At 44.2% G+C, this 26,664-nt stretch overlaps 1 protein-coding gene across 1 annotated transcript in view; it reads right to left on the bottom strand.

The window, feature by feature from the left end:
* Positions 1-7,424: 7,424 nt before the first annotated feature.
* Rgs7bp (regulator of G protein signaling 7 binding protein) overlaps positions 7,425-26,664 on the bottom strand; it is a 116,516-nt gene continuing 97,276 nt past the window's right edge. The window contains exon 6 of the mRNA XM_032898940.1: positions 7,425-7,600. Within this exon, the coding sequence (XP_032754831.1) occupies positions 7,587-7,600 (14 nt within the window). The 3' untranslated portion in view covers positions 7,425-7,586. The remainder of the gene's footprint in view (positions 7,601-26,664) is intronic.

The raw sequence follows: 26,664 nt of genomic DNA, 5'->3' as shown, positions 1-26,664 counted from the left end.
AATATTAATCCCCGCCTCAGAATGAAGTATCTCACATTATCCTGAGTAAACAAAGACGAAGTCTTCTACCTGCTCCTGTCTGTAGCTGTGCCTGTTCCCCAGTGGGGAATAACTACCTGGCTGATCCGTTCACATTCAATTACAGTTGTCCTCAGAGGATACCTCTCCATCTCATGACATATGTGGACTATTTAGCACCTGGCACTAGAACAGCTTTAGAAGACAAAACAAGGTCTTTGCTTAGGGAAATGCCTTCATGAGCTGTTGAGGGCTGAAAGAGCTATCATCTGAGCAAGGCTCACACTGAAGAGGGGAGTGCAATGTAAAGCTAACCTGGATAAAGATGAGCACACATTTTATGCTGAACCAGGAAGGGTACAGGGACTGGGCAGACATGAAAACTCTGCCATGAAGATGTGAGAAAATTACCAATGGAGGAATTATCAAATGACAAGGGTGCTTAATAATCATACACTGTGCTGTTCTGTCCTTCTTCAGAGGCCTCCAATTGTGTGACTTTCATTTGCCAGAACAAACCAGTGGGAGTGATTGTGGGGGAGGTAAAAACAATCAGGGCTGCGGGAACTCCCAGGCCACACTCGCCATTGTGCTGACCTGGCAATATCTTTTCAAAGGGGAAATAGGGCAGGGGTCCTGGCATCGGCTCATAGAAAAGCAAAGGATTTTCCCTGCAGAAACTCACAGAGGCAGAGAGAAGCAGCCCTGGTGTGAAATGGATTCAAGGCAGGTATGTGACAAGCGCTCTTCCTCGCTAAGTAAACTAAGAAGAGATGATCCAGAAGCAGGAAGAGAAAGGACGGCATGTGAACACAGACAGACACACAGACATTGAAACACACAATACCCTGCCCCCTAAGACATGCACACTTACACACATGCACAACACTCAAACACACAAGCACACACAGACACACAGACAGAGAGACAAACACAGAGGCACACGTGCACATGTACGCACACACACACACACACACACACACACACACACACACACACACACGCAGGCACATGCCCACACTTGTGACCTCACAGTCGTTGATGAGTGAGATTCTGGTAAAACGGAACACAAAGCATTTAAATTTGCAACATGGTTATGTAACCTTTCTTTGGCTTTCTGTCTTTTTTGTTTCCTCCCATAATAGGCAACATCAGTGCCTATTAGTGCTGGCCTTGGGAAGATTAAGTGCTTTTAGAAAGTGTACCCTGGGATAAACAAAGCACAGGCATATCCTGGTAACTGAAAATGGTTGGTTTCCTAGGAGGAAGAAATCCTCCTTTCCCCAGTCCTCTAAGGCCTGCTGACTTTCTCATGTCTGTATCAAATGCTTACCTCACAGGGACTCTACCAACCTTCTCCTGGCCAACATTTGAGTCCTCTGTAGCTTACCATTTGGAGACGTCTTGGAACCCAGTTGTGCTTCCTGTTGGTGAACCATCTTGGAAAATGCAAACTAAGACAGAGACACTTTGCCGGAAGAATTACAAGAGGTTTCCCTAACCACATCAAGGGAGTCAGTCACTGGGTCAGACCAAGCCTGATTTGGGGTGGGGGAGGAAGGGGACAGTTTCATAATGGCTTCATATGTTTTCCAAATAAAACAGCAGCATAATAGCATGTATGTATTCATGCGTGGGTTCCCTGTCCATATTGAGTCATCTAATATTTACTATGGACCTACTATCTTCCTTTGTTGACAGAACAACCGACGCAAGACATGCTAAGGGGATCTCATCTTAGGAAGCGCAGGGGCCAAATGTGAACCCAGGCAACACCCCCAAGTCCACCTCTCAGAGAAGAGGAGCAGTGGGAGGGAGAAAGGGGAGCGAGAGGTGGGACTGGGAGGCTGAACGAAGTCAAAATAGCATGCTGTACATGAGCGCACGTGTCATAATGAAACCCTGTTGTTTTGAGTGCTAAAAAATTATTAGTGAAATATAAAATTGGAACGGCGGGGGAGGAGTACGGGCTCCTAACTGATAAAGTCATGCAGCCTGGTGTGTAACTTAAAAAATCCTGGTCAACAGAGTCCGTTCCTCTTTCAACAGCATGCCGTAAGCATTTACTACAGAGCTGAGGAGCTTAGAGCAAAGTTATGTTTTTTTTTTTCTTTTTGTCCCTGATGCCTCTGCTTCTACGAACTCCCCAGGTCTTACTGTTGCCTGCTTTCTGAAATGGGAAGCCTATGCGACTGTTAAAACTAACAGATCCAGGACTTTAGCACATATTTTATCACTCTAGATCAAACTTCAAATGCTTTAAATATATACCACATGGGTGCCGGAATGCATCTCAGATCCAAAAATATGTTTATTAAGGTAATTGTTATAACTCGGCTTTGACAAAGGGAACAAGCAACTGCAAACTCAAGCAGTCACTCCACTGAGGAACTATATCGATGGGAATTAGGAAAAGAGTAAATTTGAAAGTTGTCTGCTCACTCTGAATTTGTTATTTTATTTCAGTAGTTTATATTTTCCATAATGAATGATATTGCTCTGTGTATTGAGTATGCAATTCTTTTATGTTTCTTCTTATTGTCCTTCCTAGACTTGGCAGCTAAAAGTAAGACTTACTTTTCATAAGCTCATGTTACGTTGCATAGCGCCCTGTACTATAAAGGTTTAATGAATTAGGTTGACTAAACATTAGGTCCACATTACGTCTGTCACTGTATGAGCAAGAAGTAGAACGGAAATTAAGAAGAATCAAAAAAAAAATCATAGGTGGATGCTGTGGGAAGATGGGTTTGTTTCCTTCAGCGTTCACGCTGAAATTCTGGCTTCAATGTCATGATACAAGAGGCCAGGCCTTTGGAAGGTGCTTGGGTAGTGAAAGTGGAGTCTTTAAGAGAGGGAGCAATGTCTTCAGAAGAAGAGATGGTTTGAGCTGGGCACAGTGGTGCATGCACTTAAATCCAGACTGTGTATGCAGAGTCAGAAGAGTCTTTGTGAGTTTGAGGCCAGCTTAGCCTATGGTCTACATAGTGAGAGGAGAAGGGGAGGAAGGGGGGAGGAGAGGAGAGGGGAGTGTATGCTTTCTTCTCCAACCATGTTCCTACAGCCCTGTGGTCTGCAACCCAGGAGAGGTCCTTCACCTGGACTTGACCATGTTGTTCTCTTGCCTTGAACTTTCAACCTCCATGACTCTGAAGGGGAAATTCTGTTATTTCTAAGCCTCTTCATCTCTGGTGCCTTGTTGTAGCCACCTAAATGAGCTAACACAGAAGCAGGAAGAACAGGAAGCTGGTAGGTCCACCACTTCTGAAGATACAAGGAGAGGGAGTTGCTAACTTAATATGGCAAGAATTGTAGCCCCGAGTGTGGTGTGACTTTGAGAGAAAAGGTAAGGGCTGGGAGAGCAGGTACCGTAAAGACCTGTCCTCTTCTTGTGACTCTAGCTCCTGGAAAGGCATCCCATTGGTTGGACCAATGTGAGATAAACAGAGCAGTTCAGATGGGAGGCTAATGTTATGGGTATGTAGTGACTGTGAAACAGACCCACAGGATTATTCATCCCATGACTACAGGTGGTCTGGTATGTCCAAAGCAACACATGCTCTTGTACTGGCTGGTTTTGTGTGTCAACTTGACACAAGCTAGAGTTATCACAGAGAAAGGAGCCTCCCTTGAGCAAATGCCTCCATGAGATCCAACTGTAAGGCATTTTTTCAATTAGCGATCAAGCGGGAAGGGCCCCTTGTGGGTGGTACCATCCCTGGGCTAGTGGTCTTGGTTTCTATAAGAAAGCAAGCTGAGCAAGTCAGAGGAAGCAAGCCAGTAAATAATATCCCTCCATGGCTTCCTGCTTCCTGACCTGCTTGGGATCCAGTCCTGACTTTCTTTAGTGATGAACAGCAATGTGGAAATGTAAGCTGAATAAAACCTTTCCTCCCTAACTTGGTTCTTGGTCATGATGTTTTGTACGACTAAGACAAATTGGTACCAGCATATGGGTGTATTCCTGTGATAACCTGACCATGTTTTGGGGAGAACTGTGGAAGGACTTAGAACTTTGAGCTAGAAGAGCCATTGGGATGTTAAGAGCTCTGTGGGATGTTCTGTGGGCTCTTGGAAGATAATGTTGAGAACAGTGCAGAAGATGGAGGCCTTTCTTGTGAAATTTCAGAGGGAAGATTAAAGACTCTTATCAGGACTGTTGTTATTTTGATTGTGATGATTCTGTGATTTTGGTTAGCTGGGGCTGAAGAATCAGCTGTGATTAACAAGATGCCAGAACTACTGAAGTGAAACCTTTGCGTTACTGGGACAATTGATGCTGGTCAGCTGGAGCCTAGAAATTAGTGGTGATTAAGAAGAGACCAGCATCATTTCCTTCTGGGAAGTGTTTTCTGAGACCACAAAAAGGCTGTGTTTCAGAGATAGCCAAGGTTGTACCTCGTGCTGTGGCTGGACTTGGTAATGTGTAAGCGTCACCCAGGTGGTACTGGTTTTGAAGGCATGAAGGGGTCATGGAGAGCAGCTGAGGCTGGACACTGTGAAGGCCATTGGTGAAAGTGCAGCCTCAGTTGCAATTTGATGGTCCAGGACTGAAGGGGTCATGCAAAGGAGTTGAGGCTTGGCACCATGAAGAGAGCCTGTGAGAGGCTATTGGTGAAGCCTAGCTGCAGTGGAAGACAGCAGTGTTTTGGAGATGCCAGTACCATGGGATGACCACCAAGAACAGCAGCAGCAGTGGAGAACAGGCAGCTGGAGCCTAGAAGACAAGATGTGTGCTACAAAGGGCAGAGCTGGAGAAGTGACCCGAGCCCTTGGAGAAGTCTAGAAGATTGTGGATGGATCCCAGACATTGGACAGTTAGCTTGATTTCACTTTTGACTGTGACGGTGCCTTGATATTTTTCCCTCTTGAAGAAAGAAGGTATTTTAGTGAAGTCCACAGTTAAGAGACTTGGAACTGTAAAAAGACTTTGAATTTTAAAAGAGAATGGATATTTTAAATAGGTTGAAATTTTAATGTATAAGAATTTGTAAAAACTGTGGGACTCTTAGAAGTTATCTAGATCTTGGGGATGAATAAGAAAATATGAGTTGAGACTTAATAGTGATGTGTTTGTGTGTCAAATTGACAAAGAGCCAATTGTACTGGCTGGTTTTGTGTGTCAACTTGATACATGCTGGAGTTATCACAGAGAAAGGAGCCTTCCTTGAGCCAATGCCTCCATGAGATTCAGCTGTAAGGCATTTTCTCAATTAGTGATCAAGAAGGGAGGGCCCCTTGTGGGTGGTACCATCCCTGGGCTGGTGGTCTTGGGTTCTATAAGACAGCAAGCTGAGTAAGCCAGGGGAAGCAAGGCAGTAAGACACATCCCTCCATGGCCTCTGCATCAGCTCCTGCTTCCTGACCTGCTTGAGTTCCAGTCCTGACTTTCTTTGGGGATGAACAACAATGTGGAAAGTGTAAGCTGAATAAACCCTTTCCTTCCCAACTTGTTTCTTGGTCATGATGTTTTGTGTAGGAATAGAAACCCTGACTAAGACAACTGTTATGTGGGAGAAACAAATAGAGAAAAATGGTCCTGGTCCTGTGCAAAGTCATTTACATCTTGGAAGGGATTCTTGATGGGTTACAGTGAAAAAAAGGCTTTACTTTTTCAAGTGCTCCCGGTCGTATGTGTACATGGTTAAAATGGGCTTGTAACAGAAAGCGACCATTTGCTCTTCTGTGTCCTCCCACCTTTCTTAGAGGCTAAGTCTGTTTAATTCTACAGATAATCCCCATACCTCTCAAACTAGGCTTACATGATGTACTCATTGGTGGAACAACTGTAGACTTTCTTCAGACAACTTGTCTGTGGAACATAGCCCCAGAGAAAAGATTTATATTCATAAAGAGTCACCTCTAGAGAGCACCAGTCAAGAGGCTGCCAGCACTGTAACTGTCTCACACTTTTGTGAAACATTTGCTTTGTAGCAATAGATAGATAATTAAAAAGTCAATTAGTATTATACATTAGTATTGTAGTGTTTTAGTGAAAAATAAGTCTGTCATCCCAATCCTAGTCCATCTCTAAAGTTCCAGTTCTAAGCCTTTTGTATCTTTCTTCTGCTGTTTATATCCCAGTCTCTAAATGCATACTGCAATATTTTGACATATGTGCATCAAATGCATTTGTTGTAAGACCCCAAAGTGGCCCTACATCAGGAGCACCACACACAGAGCACAGATTGACAAAGTGACCACTGCAATAGCATGAGGGTATAAGGTTTTTAACTCATGTACGTGGGGCTGCTCATCCACCCAGGGAGAGGCAACCCTGAACCCCAAAAGAACACAACTTTTATTCCTTACAGAGGGAAGATTTCAGCAACAGGGTTAGCTTGTCTATTCTCATTGGTGGTGCACAGGACAAAGGATCTGGTCAGGTATTGGCTGGGCTGCTCAACGGGCTGTTCTTGGCTCAGTTAGTTATTTTCCTCAAACAGCCCTAAACCTGGCCTTGGAGAAAGGGCTAAGTTGTCATGTCCCTTGGGGGAGTGTTGAACTGGGTGGTCGGGCAGGGTCAGGATGTCATCTTGTGGTTGTTCTCAGGATTCACCACAGGGAGGGGTAGGGGCTTTCTGAGAACAGTTGTTTTTGTTTTGTCTTAACTTTAGCTTGGTCAGAATAGCCTGGTCTTCTGACTCAATATATTGACCACCAAAACTTTGTCATAACATTAGGCAACCTGATGTCAGATGTATTTGTCAAAACCTTGTTTTTATAACTTTGTTTCTCATATCTATGAAACTAGGAAACTTTATTTCTTCACATTCATTGTAGTTATATTGATAAGACAATGTTTATTAAAGTTTGACTCTTTCTTTGACTATATTCCTTTTACTGTTTTATTGGGTATGGTGGCGGGTGTCTGCAATCTCAGTACTACTGGAGCTCAGTCAACTTGGGGCACACATTGAGTCCTGGTCTCAACAAAGCAAAAGATTTATCTCAATAGACAAAGCAAGAGAATCAAAATAGACAAATCTATACAAGGGCATTTCACGCAAAAAAATTATTTTCCAGTTTATATTCATTACTATATATTCTTTTTCTTTCACCCAACACCACATTCAGTTTAACAAAATCTAGACCAAACCAACCTTAGCTCCTGACTTCCCACACCACAAAACAGACTCTTGATTTCTTGCCTTGAATTTTGTCAAATTTCTCCCTACTGAGATGGAATAGAGTATTTGTATTTAACATTTCATTTTAAACCCAAATTTATTGTATAAAGTAATACTAAATTTATTTTCTTCTGCTGACACCTACCAATCTGGATCTGTGCTCTGAGTCCAACAAACTGGTAAGAATATTATGTTCCAAAGCTGCTTTTTTTTTAAATAAAACCAATTCAGTTCCATTTCTGAATACCACAGTTCCCCATCATTACAAAAATCCTTTTGAAAGCATTCTTTCTGCTAAATATTTTGGCGTGGTTATCTATTTAAAGCACATGAGCAAGCAAATTATTTCCTTACCTGAGAGCACTGTGTTTAAATTACGGAAGAAAATTTCATCCAGTTCCATAAACCTTTGTCAGAGTGGATGTGGGCGTGTCTTCATCAAAGACAAGCTGCTGAAATATAAGGACATCGAAGGGGAACACCTCAAGATTAGAGGCTTAGGGTCTTTGGCATGACACACAGAAGTGTGTGGAAATGAAAGGCAAATTATTTGTGTTTGTAGTTTCCAGAACATAGAGGCATCAGTGTGGGCCAAGTAGCTGATTCTTGGCTCCATGTGGTTGATGAGGTCAGAGCAGCCAGAGAAACTGTAAGTGAGACACAGGGTTGGGAGTGCAGGATTCAAAAGATGAAACCGAATGAACTGCGTGGAGACACTGGGGGCGTAGGTTATAAGGATATTTTGTGACTAGTGTCTCTGTGGACACATAGTTTAAACTCCCACAAGAATATTTAAAAAGTGTGCCACATGCCAACAAAATGTAGCCACGTATCCGAGTTATGGTTTCCGTTGCTGTGAAGGGAGACATCATGACCGAGGCAATTCTTATAAGGACAACATTTACAGGTTCTGGGTTACAGGTTCTGAGGTTCAGTCCATTATCATCACAGCAGGAAGCACAGTTCTGGAGGAGCTGAGATTTCTATAACTTCACCCAAAGGAAGCCAGGAGCAGACTGTTTTCAGGATACTAGGAGGAGTGTCTTTAAGCCCGCCCCCACAGTGACACACTTCCTCCAACAAGGCCACACCCACTCCAAGGCCACACCTCCTAATAGTGTCACTCCCTGGGCCAAGCCTATTCAAACCACCATACCATGAGCAAGCCTTTTGTGCGGTGGAAAAATACAAAGTGATTTAAAGTAGAGACACCCATCTCCAAGTGAGCTCAAGGAAGGCAAGCTTTAAATGAGCGAGACTTGCACTCTTCCCATGGATTTTCTCCATCAGCTCAGGTTGCCTTGGGCTTCTTTGCATTATCCCATTTCCCCTGGTTTTTTCCCATCACTCTATCTCACTCATTTTTCCTTCCCCTTTCCATTCTGGCCCCGCCTAGAGGCATTTTGGAAAGACTGAAGCTGTTTGTGCAAAGTGGCTCCTTTCTGATTTGTGCTTCATCGTGTGTGGCTCATTAGAGTTCACGCTTTTGCCAAAAACAGAAGCTTACAGGTGTTGATCTGAAAAACAATGTAGTTGTATTCTGAAATGTTCCCAACCGGTGCAAAATCTGAGCTTTGAAGATGACCAAATGGAGTCTTCATTCTCTCACCAGTGAGCTAAAACAGATCAATTCACAGGAAAGCGATTTATCAAAAGACCAATTTGCTGAAAGAACAATTTGCTGAACACAGATTTACCCAAAAAGTGATTTATGGATGAGCAATTATCTGATTAAATAATTTATCAAAAGATCTATTTGCTGAGTTCTCAACACACGAAACACCTATTAACTACTGTTCAGAACGACACATTTATTCATCTTATTAACAAAACTGCAAATGTAGTGTAGCTATTTGACTTTTTTTTTTAAAAAAACAAACAAACAATATAATCTCCCTTAGAAGTACCTCTCTTCTCTATTCAGTCTGAGTCCTGTAGGACAGGAAACCACATGCCAGGATTTCTCTCTGTTATGATTTTAATTCGGAAGTAGATACTTAGAATTGCTTAGAAATGGTTGCCTCGGGGAATTGCACAAAGCAGGGTTCAACAGCTACCTCTCTTGTAAGGCTGGAACTTCCCCTCCACTCTGACTAGCTTGTCTTTCTCTTCAGCAATTCTAGTCCAAAAGGCAGGAAGCAGACACACGTCTCGCCTTCTTGAAGTTTATTCCCCCCTTTCAAAACCTCCGGGAGGCCAGAAGGGACCAATTGCCTCCCCCCACCCCCTGCGCCTGTAAGAACTTACCTTTATCTTTGTGGGGGGTTGCGGGGAGGGGGGCTTTCTCACTTCCCTCCTCCCTTCAGTGGGAGCTACAATGATAGCGTGGCTCCCTGACTGAGAACTGAATTGTCTGGGGAGAAGAAAGAAAAAGTAAACAGCCTTTCATATGTAGTTTTCTTTCTAGTCTCTTTTGTCCTCACCCAAGTAGGATCTGCAACCTACCATACAGCCTTGTTCCAGCAAGCAAGAATGACAGCTAGATTTTAGGACAGTGGCTATCAACCTTCCTAACGCCCGGATCCTTTAACACAGTTCCTCATGTCGTGGTGACTCCTAATGCTACTGTTAGGAATAGTAACGAAATAACGGAATTTTCCAATGGTCGTAGGTGATTCCACTCCCACGGAAGGGTCCCTCGACCTCCTAAGGAGTCGACATGCACAGGTTAAGAACAGCTGTTTTAGAAAGTTTCCTGGGGAAGAGTCAACTGGAACCAAACCAACAGCAAGGGACAAGAGTCTCCATGCACGTTGAAGAGGATCCCATGCAAGTTCATTAGCCAGAGACTCCATCAGCCGATGCAGTGGTCCAGCACACAGGAAGGCGCATGTGGGGCAGAGTCACAGGTTGATGAAACCAGCTCCCCATGGGGTTTGGGTGGTGATGGCATCTTGGGGGAGAGACTGAGGAGAAATCTCTGAGAGGCAGCATTTTCCAGAAGGTGACACTGAAGAGGAACTAAAGAAAAATAAGATACATCCGAATGGCTATTAGAGAAACAGCCACCACCTGACTACATTTGCGAAGCTACTTTTAACAGTTTATAGCAACCAGTTCCTCAGAGATGCTATTCAAGAACCGCTATTCATTTACAGATTGTGATTCTCAGATATTTTTAATCTTAGGTGTTGTACAGGTCACACATGTTGAGGTTTCACATATTAAGGGTTTTTTTTTTTTTTTGTTACTTTAAATGAGGAAGTTGGCTTTTTATTTCTGTTTTCCATCCAGTCTCCTTACTTTCTTTCTTGTCCTTTTTTAATCAGTAGATATTAATTATGCATAGTGTGTCTCATTATAAGATTTTCATATATGTAAATAACTATTTGATCATATACATCCCCATGGTCCTCTCTAGTTTCCTCCTCATCATCTCAATTAACCTTCTGTTTTATATCTTGTTTTTCTCTTCTTTCCTTTTCTTCTTTTCTTTTTGCTGTTGTTTTTGAAGACCTAATGAATTTCATCAGGGTTGCCAGCACATTTAATTAGTAATTTTGTTTCCGGAGTCTGACAGACTCGAGGTAGAATTACAGAGGCAGATAGGCAACTGTGTCCAGAGCCATTTTCCGACATCTGTGTCCATGCCATCTGGGCAAACAAACGCATCTTCTTTTTACTTCAATTCCTCAGAGCCTCCAAGCCCAGGGGTATTTTGCTCTTCAGTCCTGATCTTCCAGGGTGATGAAAGGAACGGCTGTCACGCGCCTGTCACACTGCAGCACTCACGAAGTACACAAGTCTCCGAGATTTGGAAAGACTCGGTTTTGCTGTGTTAGCCTCCAAGAGAGGAAGGCCCTCCCTCTTCCAAGCACACTGTCTTCAGCCTCTGTGCTTTGCTGTCGGTTTGGGAGAGCTGCCTCTGAAGAGAATTGTAAAACCAACCTCCGAGCTTGAACCAAACCGAGACTGGGAAATGGTGTCCATGTGGGCTGAGTTGCAGAGCCTGGAATCAGACACGTCGCTAAGCCGAGTTACTGAAACACTCAACCCTGAGCAAACGGTAGCTGCTGGTGCCACGTGGGAGAATTTTCCCAGAGCTACAGGGCACCACCATGTGACCGGTGCACGCGTTACTCAGGGTCCTCATCGCTAGCTGTACTTGGGACAGAGGAGCTCTCCAGTAACTAAAACAATTAAAATAAGAACAATTTCCCCAGAAATGTTCAAAATTAAGACCGGCAGAGTTGCTAGCCAAGCAGGCATAGCAGGCCACCATACTTACTGGACAACTTTAGTTCCAAATTCTGTGATTTAGTCCCAAATATCTGCTGGTTCATAAATCTCTGTGATATTTAAAAAACCGGGACATGTGATTAATTGCTTTTTGCTAAACAGATATGTGTTGGAAATAATTTTGTGTTTTTGGAAACCAGCTCCACTTATTTGCTAGATGAAAAGCTTTGAATTAGTGTTTGATTAACTTCAGAACTTATTGTTATACAAAATGGCAATAGCCCTTACATAGGATAGTGGCAGGATTAAGTTATATGAGTTAGGATATTTTTCATGTTATAAAAATATTTTGAATATGTGAGCTATTTACTTACAGACATTCCTGTCACAATAACGGAATAGCGGGAAATAGAAATTACATTTTTCCATTCTCTCATGATAAATTTTCTCTTCAATGTGTTTTAAAATTTAGCAGAATTCGGAATAGTTGCAAAAACAATGAAGCACAAAGCGCCGTACTGCCATCTTTCGGACAAACGGTGAACTGCACTTGTATGCCGGTAAATAAATTTCCAAGTCCCAGAATGGTTGCTTATCTATTAAATGGTTGCGTAAAGGTGACTATTTATGGCTCCTACTCCATAGGGTCTGGAGGCCTCACTTCAAATCTACCAGATTACCCAAGTGGAAGAAACTGGGTCTACAGTAACAAATATTTCTCAAAGAGTGGTGATTATAGAAGCGCTGGCTGCCAGAATGCTTTCTGTTCAAGCTGGAAGGGACATTAGAAGTCGGTCCTTGAGGATGGCTTCCGGTCTGCTTCCCCAGGGTGGAATTCAGCCAGGGGATTTAGTAATGGGAAGAACGGCTGATTTAAGTTCAAGAAGCTGCGTGGAGAAAAGAGATAGTCGATCTTTGGTAAAAAGGAGAGCCCAGCCTCAGCTGGGCTGTGCATAGATCCGAGTGTCCGTAAGTGGGTGAGTGAACATGTGGCCGGACACAGGAAACTCGTGTCAGAACTGGTTCTTGTGTGATCCTTGGTTCTGTTTCTGCAATAAGAAGAGATTAGAGACTCAGTCTAGTTGCTTCCTTAGCATTCTCTTGGGAATGTGAGTGTTTGCCTTTCCCACTTACCGCTGCACCCTGATGGGGCAGGGCCACTCAGAGACTGGGACCGGAGGAAAACGTAGAAAATTGTGCCCATATTCCTCAAGCTGTGTAAGTTGTACCTACAGAGGGGGACGAGCAGCTGTTTCGCTGATGGAGTAACATAATCAGTACTGAGCTGGGAGAGTGTGCATGCCGGGGAGAAGAAAGGACAGGCTGCAAGGCAAAGGTCGAGAGCTGTGCTTTCTAACGCCATCTTTTGCAGGAAGTCAAAGACACTGAGAGCCCGACAAAGATCCTTTGCCTAGCCATGCTTCTGAACTCTCTCCTAGGTGCATCAGCACACACGCTCCCTTACAAACATCCAGCGGTCCCCAAAACCTTCTGATGTTTATAAGGCGTCACTTTCAATTGCTGATCAAACCCACCATTCTTGGATGTCTGATCCCATTGGCCTGTCTCTAGCAAGAATCTCAGTAAGTTCGATTAAATAGATTTTTCCCCCCAGCCCTGATGTTTGCTGTTAGTAATTTTCTGTCTACTGACTCCCTTTCCCAGGCCCTCCTTTGCTTGAGATAAAAACCTGTCCTTGTATAAGGAACTGAGTCCAGTCTCCTATTCTCATTCAAAGTCCTATTATAGAGGCTCCTACACTCATCTATGGGTCCTGAATAAGGCCGGACTTACCTTTAGCAAATATCATTGAACATTGTTTTCTCTCTAACAAACTCAGAGGTTATGGTTGGTGTTATCCCCAACTCTCCTGTTCTTCCCAGTTTGCCCACAGTCCTCTCTTGAGGGTTACCTCCTGTCAAGCTTCTCCTCAAGATAAAGGTTCTCCATCCCAGCCCTTGTCCTCAGACAGTCCTCTTAGGCCTTGGCTGAGCATCAGGGTACAGTCACTTTCGGCACAGGGCTTGAATGCCTTGAGGTGGTATAGAAGGGGCTGGTTCCAAGGGTAGGATCCAAGTGTAACTCTTTGGAACCTGTTGGGTTTCAGAACTTGTTATCAAAACTAAACTTATCTCTAAAATCTGGCTGTGGAAACGAATGTGTATTCTCCTTATTCATATAACTTAGGCCTTGTGATTAGAAACATTTAAATCCATCCCTCGGCCTGCCTAATTTGCACGTCCCGGCCACCTGAAGAACGCCTCCAGTAGTTTGACAGGTAGCTTTAGAAAATCTGGTGTTAATGGCAGCAGATCCTCTTAGTGCAAACTCAGTTTTAGCTCAAAACAAATGCCTTTTAGATGTAGAAGCTGCTAGGTGGGCGGAACTGGGTGCTGCAGCGGACAGCTCAGACGCCTTTCAGACACTGCATTAAATGGCCGAACTGCGGCTTGACTTAGATCCATTGTGGGCAAGAGGCTTCTGAAAGTCTTTAGCCACCTTCTTTGTCAAACCCACTAAAATTTAATTGTCAAAGGTACTTAAAGGTTTCTGATGGCAGTGTGAGGTGGCACAACCATTGCCCGTGGGTACCGGAATGATAATACCGATTCTTTAAGTGGAATATTGATTTTTAACGAGTATGAGGGTAGCTCTGTGGGTTATATATTGATGGACTGCGTGCTCGAATGCACATTAGGGTTGTGCTAGGTTTTGCACAGTTTTACTCTGTGAGGCACTGTCTGGATCTTATTTATTCTCTCTCTACCTTTCCAATTTGGGTTACTAGAGCTTCTTCTTCTTCTTCTTCTTCTTCTTCTTCTTCTTCTTCTTCTTCTTCTTCTTCTTCTTCTTCTTCTTCTTCTTCTTCTTCTTCTTCTTATCCTTCTCCTCCTCCTCCCCTTCTCCTCCTCCTCCTCCTCCTCCTCCTCCTCCTCCTCCTCCTCCTCCTCCTCCTCCTCCTCCTCCTCCTCCTCCTCCTCCTCCTCCTTCTTCATATCCCTTGGGCACTGGAGAAGCCTGTAGTGTCCAGTTTAGGAGGGAGGTCATGCCTTTCCAAAGGCAGCTTCCTCTAACTTTGTAACTTCTCTCAGGCATCAAGGGGCGATACCATTTTCAGATGTCAGAAAAGTACACATCCACCTACTCCATGCCTGTGCCTGGGTGGATGTGACTGACCTATGGAGTGTCACACTGCCTCTGTCCCCTTCATCTGTCTCAAGTGCCCTCTCCAAGCCCTTGCAATTCTGTGACATTTCCCAAGGGCATTTGGTTTTCTACTTGTGAAGATGAATTCATCTCTCTTCAAACCTACAGGGCCCTTCAGCTGTACTGTGTTCCTTACTTCATGGAGAGATCCGAGTGAAGTGCCTTGCCTTCTCGCCAGTGCATTGAGCAGAATGCCTGTAGTTTGTACCCACACCACCTGCCTTTGAGCCTCCTGTCTTGACCCGTTAGTGACTCCCAGACCTGGCCATAGAGATAAAAAAAAAAGACTAACCAAGCATCGTGACTCCCATCTGCAGTCAGCCTTTGAGAGGGTGAAGCAGGAGAGTTGTGGTGAATTTGAGCCTAGCTTGGTTACCTAGTGTGTTCCAGAGCTGTCTGAGCAACAGAATAAGACTCTGTTAAAGCAGGCAGGCAGGCAGACAGCAGGCAGGCAGCAGGCAGGCAGCAGGCAGGCAGACAGCAGGCAGGCAGGCAGCAGGCAGGCAGCAGGCAGGCAGACAGCAGGCAGGCAGGCAGCAGGCAGGCAGGCAGGCAGGCAGGCAGGCAGGCAGACAGGCAGGCAGGCGGCAGGCAGGCAACAGGCAGGCAGGCAGGCAGGCAGGCAGGCAGGCAGGCAGGCAGGCAGGCAGGCAGGAAGGCAAGCAGGCAGCAGGCAGGCAGGCAGGCAGGCAAGCAAACCCAAAACTAAAGAAAATAACTTGAGTGATTCTAATTTAATGATTCCTGTGAGGGACATGTCTATCCCCGATCCTTTTCATTAAAATATAAATCTGTATAGATGATTCCATCTACCCTGCCCCACCCACCACCAAACCAAGGCTTTCTCTTCATGCTAGGAAGGTGCTGTACCACCGAGCCCTATCCCTAGCTTTGTGAGACTTTTCTATAATTTTTCAGTGATGTCTCCTCTCATTATTAAACCGGTCCTATCGGGACCAAAGCTCGCTCTACTGTTTTCCCTCTACCCTTCCTTCTCTACCTTTCCTTTTAGCTGCTCTTCTTCCAGTAAAACTTGTCTGTACAAGCTTCTCTGCCCTACAGTCTCCTATTAACCTACATGTGTCTGCCATCCAGTGTTGTTTAAGTAATCACCAAACCAATGCATCCATTATGAGAGCTGGCTGGTTCTCTCTCTGTCTTTCTCTGTGTCTGTGTCTGTGTCTCTGTCTCTGTCTCTCTCTCTCTTCCCCACCCCCCTCTCTGTGTGCATTTAATGCATCCGCCATGCCAGGGCTTTACCGTCACCATCTTTCTTTCTTACTAATGCCTTTCAGTGTTCTTCCTTACTTCTTCTCTTTTCCTGAAGCTTTAAACCCCAGTTGTTCACTCTGGCTCGGCTCTGCCCCTAGTCTTCTCCAAGCACAACCGCTTCTCGTGGCGGTGCCATATGTAGACAGCCCACACAGAATGTCTTGAACTCTCATCTCTTTTTCAGCACCACACTTGAGTCTTCATTGCTTTAAAAAACATATCAAAGGTATTCCTCTCTTGAAACACCTCCCCTCTTGGGAGTTCTCCATTTGTCTTTAAAAAAAAAAAAATCTGCGTTTTCTCAGCTTAAATAAATAAATAAAAAAAAAAAAAAAAAAACAAAAACCAAAAACCAAAAACCAAAAAACCAAAACCAAACCCAAACCAAAAAAAAACAAAAAACAAAACAACAACAACAACAAGCCAAAACATTGATATAACCCCTCACTTATCTGTTTTTTTTTTTTTTTTTTTGTTCTTTTTTGGAGCTGGGGACCCAACCCAGGGCCTTGCGCTTCCTAGGCAAGCGCTCTACCACTGAGCTAAATCCCCAACCCCACTTATCTGTTTTTATAAAGATCAGTCGAACACATTGGGTACCAGAAGGGTCCTAGGATGCTGATTCTAAGGATAGGATTATTCACTGGACAAACGGTGATAAGATCCCTGATCTTGACAGTAGGTGAAGACTGAACACTGCTGTGTTATAGCATCAAACTGCCATGGTGTCCTTTCACGGTATTCCAATCTGAGAAGGATACAGAAAAGAAAGTGCCTTGGCTTTGGCATTGGTGTGGGAGAACTAGCAATTAGGCAAGCTATGAAGCTGGGTGCTGGTGAGGGAAAAATGACAGGCTCAAGGCAATTGACCCATCCATCCACCCATCCATCTACCCATCCATCCATCCACTCACCCACCCATCCATCCATCCACTCACCCATCCACCATCCATCTACCCACTCCCCCACCCATCCACACACCCATCCATCCACCATCCATCCACCATCCATTCATCCACTCCCCCACATACCCACCCACCCATGACTCATCCATCCATCCATCCATCCATCCATCCATCCATCCATCTACCCATCTACCCACCCATCCATCCACCATCCATCCACCATCCATCCACCATCCATCCACCATCCATTCATCCACTCACCCACATACCCATCCACCCATGACTCACCCATCCATCCATCCATCCATCCATCCATCCATCCATCCATCCATCCATCCATCTACCCATCTACCCACCCATCCATCCATCCACCCACCCATCCATCATCACTGACAGTGAGGTGTGAGAGTCGGTCTCTTGGGAAGAATCTAGAGGTTCATTTTTTTGCAGCCGTATGGCATACACACACCTGAAGACCAGACACTATACTAAACAGTGGGAATGGTGGAGTTCAGGGCAGGTTGACTTCCCAGTACCAGAGCTGGGGCCCAGTTAAAGCTGGAAAAGGAACTACTGGGTCTTTCAAGTGAGTATTTTGAGCCTCCAGCTTCTCCTAAATCCTCGGGGCCTGCAGATATACTTCCTCACTCTGTAGAAGATTAGGTCCATACGTCGTACCCTTTGGAAGGCAATGAACTTGTCTGATGAGACTCAGAGCATCTTTCTCTAGGCATTTCTGTATGTCCTGTTCAGGCTGTGGGATCAATAACTCGGGTCAGACCATCAACGAGCATCTGTTATGTTTCTAAAGGGAATGATGAGTTGTTCCCCAAAGAGATGGCTTACACATACCCACTAGAGACCAGAAAAGCATATCTAGGAATGGATTCTGACTGAGATAGATGAAGGAGAGACCAAATAGATGGGGAAATGTGGCAACAGTGTTTTAGGGCATAGGATTTAGATAAGGAGTTAGAAGATGATTTTAATATGTAATTACTACATCATGTAGAGTAAATGATGGGCCGGGTGGTCACAGTTGATATACCAGAAATACCATGGCCAAGTACAACGGAAGGGACTGAAAGGTTCAGGCAGGTGAGACTGCTGAAAACGATTTTGCTATGACGTTGGAAAGTCCGCCCTGGCTCTGCTCCTTGGGAGTACTCAGAGGACACTTTATTTTCCCATATAATTAAAAAAATGTGTGTGTGAAAGGGAGAAACTGCATTACTGTCATCATCATGATCAGGAGGAAGAAGGAACATAGAAGCGTCTATCTCTGTAGCTCGGGGGTGACTGAGCTCCTGGGAATGATGAGGACTGTAGTAGCATCTCGAGCTGTTAGCAGACACTGAGTGAGAGCACCTAACTTGCAGAAGCAAAGTGGATATAACTCCCACAATGGGCATCGATATTCACATATAGCAGGACAGACAGACTGGAGGATCATTTGAGGTGGATGATGATGGTAATGATGATGATGATGATGATGATGATGATGATGATGATGATGATGATGGTGGTGGTGGTGGTGGTGGTGGTGGTGGTGGTGGCGGTGGTGATGGTAGTGGTGGTGATGATGGTGATGATGGTGATGATGGTGATGGTGACGTACACATGGGCAGAATAGTGGGCAGGGTAGTCTAGAAAGGTTAAAATTAGATAAATGGAAAGTTGACATCACAAGCGGTCTTCAGTTTTACACGACTGTAAATCAGACCCTCAACTCCTTGAGGCATGGAGAAAGAGGCTACATGGTCCCCACAAGACTTACAGAGTTTATACAGCAGGGACCTCCCTCTTATGAGTCCTTTCCCACAGAGTCATGTAGCCATTTATTCCTGAAACCATAAAACAAGAAAAGAGGAATTTCTACATCTTTCAGTGGCCTCGGGGACAGAATTTGAGCTGACACTGATGTCCCAATATTGTTCTTCTGTGCCAGAGAAGAACGGACAGAGTTCAGGAGCAGGCCTGACTCACGGTGTGGCAGCTGCTTTTGTGAGACTTCTTTCTCCAATTTTCAAACCTAACGATGGAATGGATGCACTTAGCAATCATCATCATCACCATCACCATCACCATCACCATCACCATCACCATCACCATCACCATCACCATCACCATCACCATCATCATCATCATCATCATCATCATCATCATCATCATCATCATCATCAGCAGCAGCAGCAGCAGCAGCAGCAGCAGCATGACAGTGTGACAGTCTCAGTTATGTCCATAACAAGGACCTAACCCAAGTACACACATCCTTCCCACTTGTGATAATAATGCTTTCATAGGACAAGTATGAGAATTTTGAAGTGGCTTAGAATTGTGGAATTCCTGTGGGTCCTTAGTAAGATACAGTGTTTTTTTTTTTTATTCTTTTTTTTTGGAGCTGGGGACCGAACCCAGGGCCTTGCGCTTGCTAGGCAAGTGCTCTACCACTGAGCTAAATCCCCAACCCCGATACAGTGTTTTTTATCTTCCCACCAGCAAGCGGAGGGGCTTTAAGAGTCCCCTGAGGAAGGTTTCCTGAAAGTAGGTGGGGGCAGAAACTCCTAAAAGCACAGACTTGACATTTTACAATGGGTAAGTGTGTGTGCTCTCTGACACATCGTGCCTGAGCACTATGGACCCTTGTCCAACAGTCATGACAGCACGCACCAGTCAAGACTCGTGTGTAGCTGTGCTCAGGGAACATTTTGGAACCCGGTTTATCAACCTCTAGCTGGTCTCATGTTGACAGCACTCTATGTTGAAACATTGTTGTAAAAATGGGTAGCCTACCTCAGCTATAGTGTATAACTCTGTCTTCAGACAATCGTTTTGGGACAGTGCTTCTCCATCTCTGGAAAACCTCGCTATGCTCCATAGTGGCACCACACCATCTGAGTCTGTGAATCTGAACGACTTTCTAGAGAAGGTCACATTTGTCTGTTAGCTGGATGTTGTGTTAGATGGGTGTGATGAACCAGAAGTGTTGTGAAATTTTAGCTATGATGCATGACCTCTAGATCCCTACCTGCAGCATAACCGCTGTAAACATCTGCTACACCAGTCACGTCATTTGACGTTCAGTGGCCCGTGGAATGATGGGATGTTCTCTGAGAAGTAACAGTAAGTTAGTATCTCTGTTCCTCCTCTCAGTAAGAAGGAAATACGGAGTCTGACGAGCTTCTTTGGTTCCCAGAGGCAGCACATTCCTCTGAACAGGAAGGGGCCACAAGCCAAGGACTGTTGGAGGCTTTTAAAACACGTAAAGGAAATGTCTTTGGTTCTAAAGACTTTGGGCCTTGACTTAAGGACTTTGAAATGGATTTATGTTTTAGAAAAGTTAACACAATGTATCGCTTTAAGCCACTAAGTATGTGACTATTTGCTATGCCACCAGGCTGCAGAATGTCTACCCTGCTGTCAAACAGACATCAACTGTAGTGCCTTTGACACAAAGAAGCAACTTGGGAATGAGGGCACCTGCCCTGCCCTGGAATTAACTTGTGTTCTGAAGAGCTCTGCCTTTACCCTGCGGATGGTAGACAGCTCCACACATGGACTCAGGGCCTCATCTACTGACGTGGGATCCTGCACAGGACTACAAAGACCCTTCCCTCCCTCAGCACAGGATACACAACCCAGGAGAACTGCTATGGCTTCTGTTTCCGGCTACTGGTTGCATCCAGTAGCAGAAGCTCCATCTAGTGGTGTAATGCAGATCCCAAGCCCTCTGTCCCCCTGAGCTGCCACACAGACCCAGATGGCTGCACCCCTGCTGTCTTTCCGATTTTACTGCCTCTACTCTTTCTGGAGAAGGGGCATTTCCAAATAACAACCCCCAAATGGAGAAGGGCTGCACAGTGGCTAGGTGCATTGTTCTTCCAGACGCCCTTCCTTCCAGGAACACCCTTCCTTGGGATCTGCTAACCTCCTGCTTCATCCAAAATTTAAAGAAAGAAGTAAGCAAATGGGAAACCCCAAACCAAACACACCACTCCTCCCAACATAATGTCTCTAAGTCTAATCGGGTGAAATCAGCCTTCCTCTTTCCTCTCAAGGGCCTTTAAAAAGATCTAACTCTGTTCTTTCGGAATGGGTTGAAGCCTTCTCTTCACTTTGCTGCTCCCTAACAAACCCTTAGCTTGAATGTCAATCTTAACTCTCTCCCTGAACAGTAACGACACATCTCTTAAAGGAGATTCTTCACCATCAATGTCCTTCATGAGGTTTTGCATTCTTGTGTCAAAGCCCAGTCTATGGCCTGTGTCTCTAATAGGAAATATATGGATCTAAAAGGCAAGGACTGGGAGCAACAGAGGCTTCTAACTCACCCGGGAATCCATGCTTCTTCGTATGTCTTTAGAGTCTATTTGTCTAATGTCCTGGATGTTAGAGAGGAGAAAACAATAGTCTCAGTGTACTTGAAGCCATGGCCAATCAATTTAGACTCCTTAGGCCAAGAAACTGGTGTTTGACCCCAGTCCTCAGGACGGGGTTAGGGGTGGCTACGTAACTATAACGATGACATAAAGGAGTGCGTTCAGCACATAGGAGGCCCTTGTATGGCCATGTTCGGGTTTAATGGAAAGTGGGAAAGCACAGTTCACACAATGGAGCGGTGACTAATTAGGGTCCCACAGCCCAGAAGTGACAGGACTGAGGTGAAGCTAGACTGAGTGGCGAAGGGAAACAACGCGTATTAGTTGTGTGATCTTGGGACGGATTATGTGTATTGGGGCTAAGGACTGTGCTCCTTTTCTATCTTTCTTCAAGAACTGGGACAACAGACCCAAGAAGCAGCTATACCCAGATGGTGGAAATGCACCTTGAAAAGTGAGTGCATCTAATCAGTAGCAGCTCGGTGAGGCCCGTCAATGTTTCCTGGCACTTTGGCACCCGTCCCTCAGCTGTTGATCATTGGCAGTTGTTAATAGCATTTCCTGTCATTTAGCCTTGGTCGGTCTGTCATTCAAGAGGCTGTATTGTTTTAGAGACTTATTTATTTTTATATTATATGTAAGGTTGTTTTGTCTGCATGTACATATGGGGACCACATGAATACAGTATCCACAGAAGCCAGAAGTGGGCATTAGAACTGCTGGGACTAGAGTTAGAGAAAGCTATGGGCTGCTGTGTGGTACTGGGAATCGAACCTAGGTCCTTGTCTTAGGGTTTCATTGCTGTGAAGAGACACCATGACCATGGCAACTCTTAGAAAGGACAGCATTTAACTGGGTCTGGCTTGTAGGTTCAATCCATTATTATGTTGGGAAGCGTGGCAACATCCAGACAGGGATGGTGCTGGAGGAGCTGAGAGTTCTCCGTCTTGTTCTGAAGGAAGCTAGAAGGAGGGTCTCAAAGCCCATCCTCACAGTGACACACTTCCTCCAGCAAGGCCACACCTACTCCAATAAGGCCACACCTCCTAATAGTGCCACTCCCTGGGCCAAGCATATACAAACCACCACAGTCCTCTGGAAGAGCGGTCATTCCCTTTAACTGCTAAGCCATCTCTCCAGCCCCAGTGGCTATGTTCTTTCATAAGCCTGTATGCTATATGTACATAATGAGTTGGCTTCTCTTACTGCCTCATAGCATGCATTTGTATGCTATGTACTCTTCTGTCTTAGAGCTATTCACACGTTTTGGCTATTAGAAATAATGGCAATGTAGCACTCCTCCTGTCTCTGACAATATTAACAGATTGATTTCTGATGACCCTTAGACACCGGCATGGAATTATTGTGTCATATTACACATGGATGCTTTAGGACAGTAGATACAACAGTTTTCTAAAGTGCTTCCTAGGTGCCATACACACTCTATGTTCTCTCTGTAGTTCGGTAGCCCCACCCCCAACCCCGAAACCCCAACATTTAACTCAAGGACCAGGGTCAATCACCCTGTCAGCGGGCAGACTCCTTTCTTGGCTGACCCACTTGCGGCATGAGGAATCTAAACTGCCTACTGGGGCAAAGCACACCAACATGATAATTTTCTCTTCTCTAAGATCCAGGGAGTGGGGGGCACAGCCCTTTGATGCAAGCATAGCCCTGTGTTGTCTTCTGGGAGCATCACCAATTTCTTCAACTTTCAGCGAGGAACTGAGTTGGGGTTGATTTCTGCTTACAGCAAGAGGGAGGGGTCATATTTCAATATGGAAACCAGTAGATGTGTTGATTTGCTCTCATGGTTTCTTTTTCCTTCTCACTTTCCTTCGCCTCCTCGTCCTCCTCTTCAATGTCAGGCTCAAGCCTTGTGCATACAGAATGTTCTAGTTTTCTTCTTGTTGATGTGATAGAATACTGACCAAAAAAACCCATGTTGGTGGGGTGATGGTGGTTCTTATCTTGTAAAGGTCCATCTCTAGGGAAGCTCCCCAGGAAGGCAAGGTGGGGGTTTGAAGCAGAAAGTGGAGAGGAATACCACCTATTAGTGGCTCTCTCCTCCACGTTGCTTAGCTACCTTTCTCACATGACTCAGGCCTATCTGCCGCAGTAGGATGAGCCCCCTCCAAAATCAATTAGCAATTAATAAATGGACTCCCAGACATGCTCACAGGCCATTCCAATAGACACAATTCCCCAGTTGAGGTCCCCTCCCCGACCCCTGGCCGGTGACCCTGAGTTGTTCCCCATTGATAGCTGAGGTGAACTATGACGCTAAGCAAGGTTTCTACCTTATTAATCTACATCCACTCTCCGACTCTTTGTTTTAAAGACAGTAGATAAAAGTCCTCCCCTGCCTTCTCTAGCCTCCAACAGCATCATTCAAGGTTTTAAGTATCTACTTTTCTAATAATAGAATTTTGGTTCTCAGCAGATAATTATATTGTTATGTGGCAGAACTTCACGTGATTTTGGTATTACCCATTCCTTACTCTGAGGAAACCTAATGTTTAATAAGCAGGTTCTTCTATACACAGGTTCACTTTATTAATGATGTCTTAAGACAGAGCAACTTGGTTGACTGACGCTCACAGGAATAGTATGGAGGTAAGTGGCAAGCCTGTTAAAAAACTTCTGAGGCCGAGCCTGGAGACTTGGGCTTCTACCTCTAGCTGCTTGAGAGACCGAGGAGGAAGTCTGCCATTTGAAGGCCAACATGGGCAGCTTAGTGAAGCCTCAGACTTAGGAAGAAGTACAGAGTGCTGGGATATAGCTCGGTGGTAGAGCCCTCTGCTGGTGAAGCCTAGTACTGCAACAAACTAAAGAAAATGCTATGGTGGAATCTCTGCATCTAGGTGGATGCCTAGCCACACGCTCTTTCCAGTAGGCGCGAAAGAAGAGATTCATGCCAACAACGTGAAGATTCATGCTTGGGAGTTGCTCGCTCCTACTTCTGTAGAAAGTGACAGGCTCTTGCTGCATCCTGTTGACATTCAACTTTAGAGCTGTGCCATTTTCCCATGAATGCCCGGGAAAGGCAGTCATTCCTTGGGATGGTCAATAACCCTCAGGAATTTGCGGTTCTGTTCCTAAGGGAAGAGGGAACGAGTATTGGAACAATGGCCAAAGTGCTGTCATTAGTGGCAACACGCTGGGATTTTTAGACAGGGACACACGGCCTTCCAGAGAACCCAACACTGCCTTTTGAAAAGCTTCGTGGTGTCAATTCTTGATCTGTAGACCCTTCTTTAGGTATGTGGGCACTGTCAGGACCACGTGTGCACATTCAGGCACATACTTGTGTTCTTTTAATAGGAGATGAAACTTGTAACGCTGTGTCCTTTGGTCTTCTTGCAGTTGTCACATAAGCTGGGTTTAGAAGTTGCTACTAGTGAAACAGTTTCTAAAGCACCTTTAGTGTTTCCTCTGCTGATTTCACAGAGGGAGTTTCTTTCTCTCCTCTTCTCCTGCCCCCCTCCCCGTCTCTCTTGTGCCTCACCCACCCCACTTCTCCTCTATCTTCTGTTGTGCTGGCCTTGCCCTCTCCAGATCCGCTACTCGTGTTTTGACAAGGAGTGAGCCAAACAAGGAAAAGAGAGGAAGGACGAGTGATGTCTCCTTTGTGTATTTTTTAAACTTTTATTATGTTTTTATACACAAGTAATACATGTTCATTGTAGAAAAATTAGAAAACACAGAAAAGCAAAAAGAAAAAATAATCACCCCCTAATCTCACTACCCATGGATAACTGCTACTAACATTGTAGTGTATGGCCTTCTAGCTTTCTTAGGCATATATATATTATATATATACATACATAGATATATTTATATGTGATTTTCTTTTTTTTTTACAAATATCGTATCATACTATACATACTGTTTCATAACGTTTTTTTTCATTTATGTTGTCAACGTCATTGTTTATTCCCTGAAAAAATTATACAGATACTTCATGCATTCAGATACTTTTTCATGTGAAAAAGTCAGGAACCATAGATATGCAAAAAAGAAAACACGATTGCTCCAAATCTCACCTCCCAGAGAGAAATGCTGTTGTCGCATAGGTGAACACCCTTTCAGACTCTTTAATGCACACATATGTAGGTAGGTTTGTGAGACAGTGATTCTCTAGAAATTCTCCAACAGCCTCCTCTTTAACAACATGAATCACACATTTAGATAAATACGCATGGTGTGCATTCTCAGTTGGTGCACAGTATCCATTGAAAGGATGTACTGTATTTAACCATATAATATAGACATATTTACAAAATGCCCTTTCTTGTATGACTTTTAAAACAATGAATAAATGCATCTTAGCTCATGTTTTTAACATTAAATGATATAATAACTTGTGTACTGTGTTTATATGTGTGTGTGTGCGTGTATGTGTACACACACACACACACACACACACACACGCACACACACACGTCACAGAGTGCATGTGGAGATCAGAGGAAAGAGTTCCCTCCCACCTTGTGAATCCAGGGGTTCTAATTTGCTTGGCAGTGAGGGCCTTTTCATGCTGAGCCATCTTGCTGGCCTTTTGCTGAGCTTTTAAGAAGAGAATTTCCTCCATGTGAAATTACTAGGCATGTATTGAAAAAAAAAAACCCACAGTGCCAAGATATTTCTCAGAAAGGTCAGATCAGTCTATACTCCTGTCGACAATAAGAGAATGTTTATATCTCAAGCTTCCTCAAGGTTCCCGGAAGTTTATCAATGCATATGTCTTGCTGAGTTGTTTGTACCTGAAGTTTTTGCCACTAGTCTATTCAAATGTGTTCGATGTTATCAGGGAATTATTTGAGCGTACGGTGCATTGCTATCTTGAATCCTGACCTCAAACTGGAAAGTTTGATTTGTTTTTTCCCTCTGAATCTCAAAACATTTTTGCCACTCGCTCACTCTCTACTTATTCAATGAGTATGTTTTCAGTATTTGGCTTGTATACAGCACCGTGCTAGGAGCTGAGGAAACAATGTTAAGCAAAGTGTATGTGATTGATGCCTTTTGTATTTTCAATTTAGTGGGACAGACAGACAATCACACAAGCAGTCATGGGGAAAGTACAGGTCTTGTAAACCATAGTGACTTCCCGAAGTGCTGTGTTCCTTCACATAGTAGAGGTCTAATCTCTTTCTTGCAGGCATTGTAAATATTATTTTCTTTAAATTTGGCTTATTGTTTAATGTATAGTTTTACATTCTTTTACATTCTTCAGTTCATCCCTCTTTTCTTTCTCACTTTGGTATTATGCTTAGAAAGGCTTTGATTACCACACTGAAACAACATCTTCACCAATCCGGATGGCAAATATTTCTCATTTTGTCTTCTTTGTTTTAAAATAGGAATTCTTATTTCATCTAGAATTTATTTTGATTAAACTATAGACCTAAAATTGCACCCAGGAGAGGTTTACTAGTTATTTCTACACAACTTACTTAATTATCCAGACTTTTCTCAGATTTGAAATGTAGTGTTCTCAGTTATTTTATGTCATTGGATCTACTGTGGTCGATGTAGCTACCTGTGAGAATTTACTGTGAGGTCAACATA

The sequence above is a fragment of the Rattus rattus genome, chromosome 3 (genome assembly GCF_011064425.1).
Source record: "Rattus rattus isolate New Zealand chromosome 3, Rrattus_CSIRO_v1, whole genome shotgun sequence".
Classification (NCBI taxonomy): domain Eukaryota; kingdom Metazoa; phylum Chordata; class Mammalia; order Rodentia; family Muridae; genus Rattus; species Rattus rattus.
This window is presented reverse-complemented; position numbering and strand designations above follow the sequence as displayed.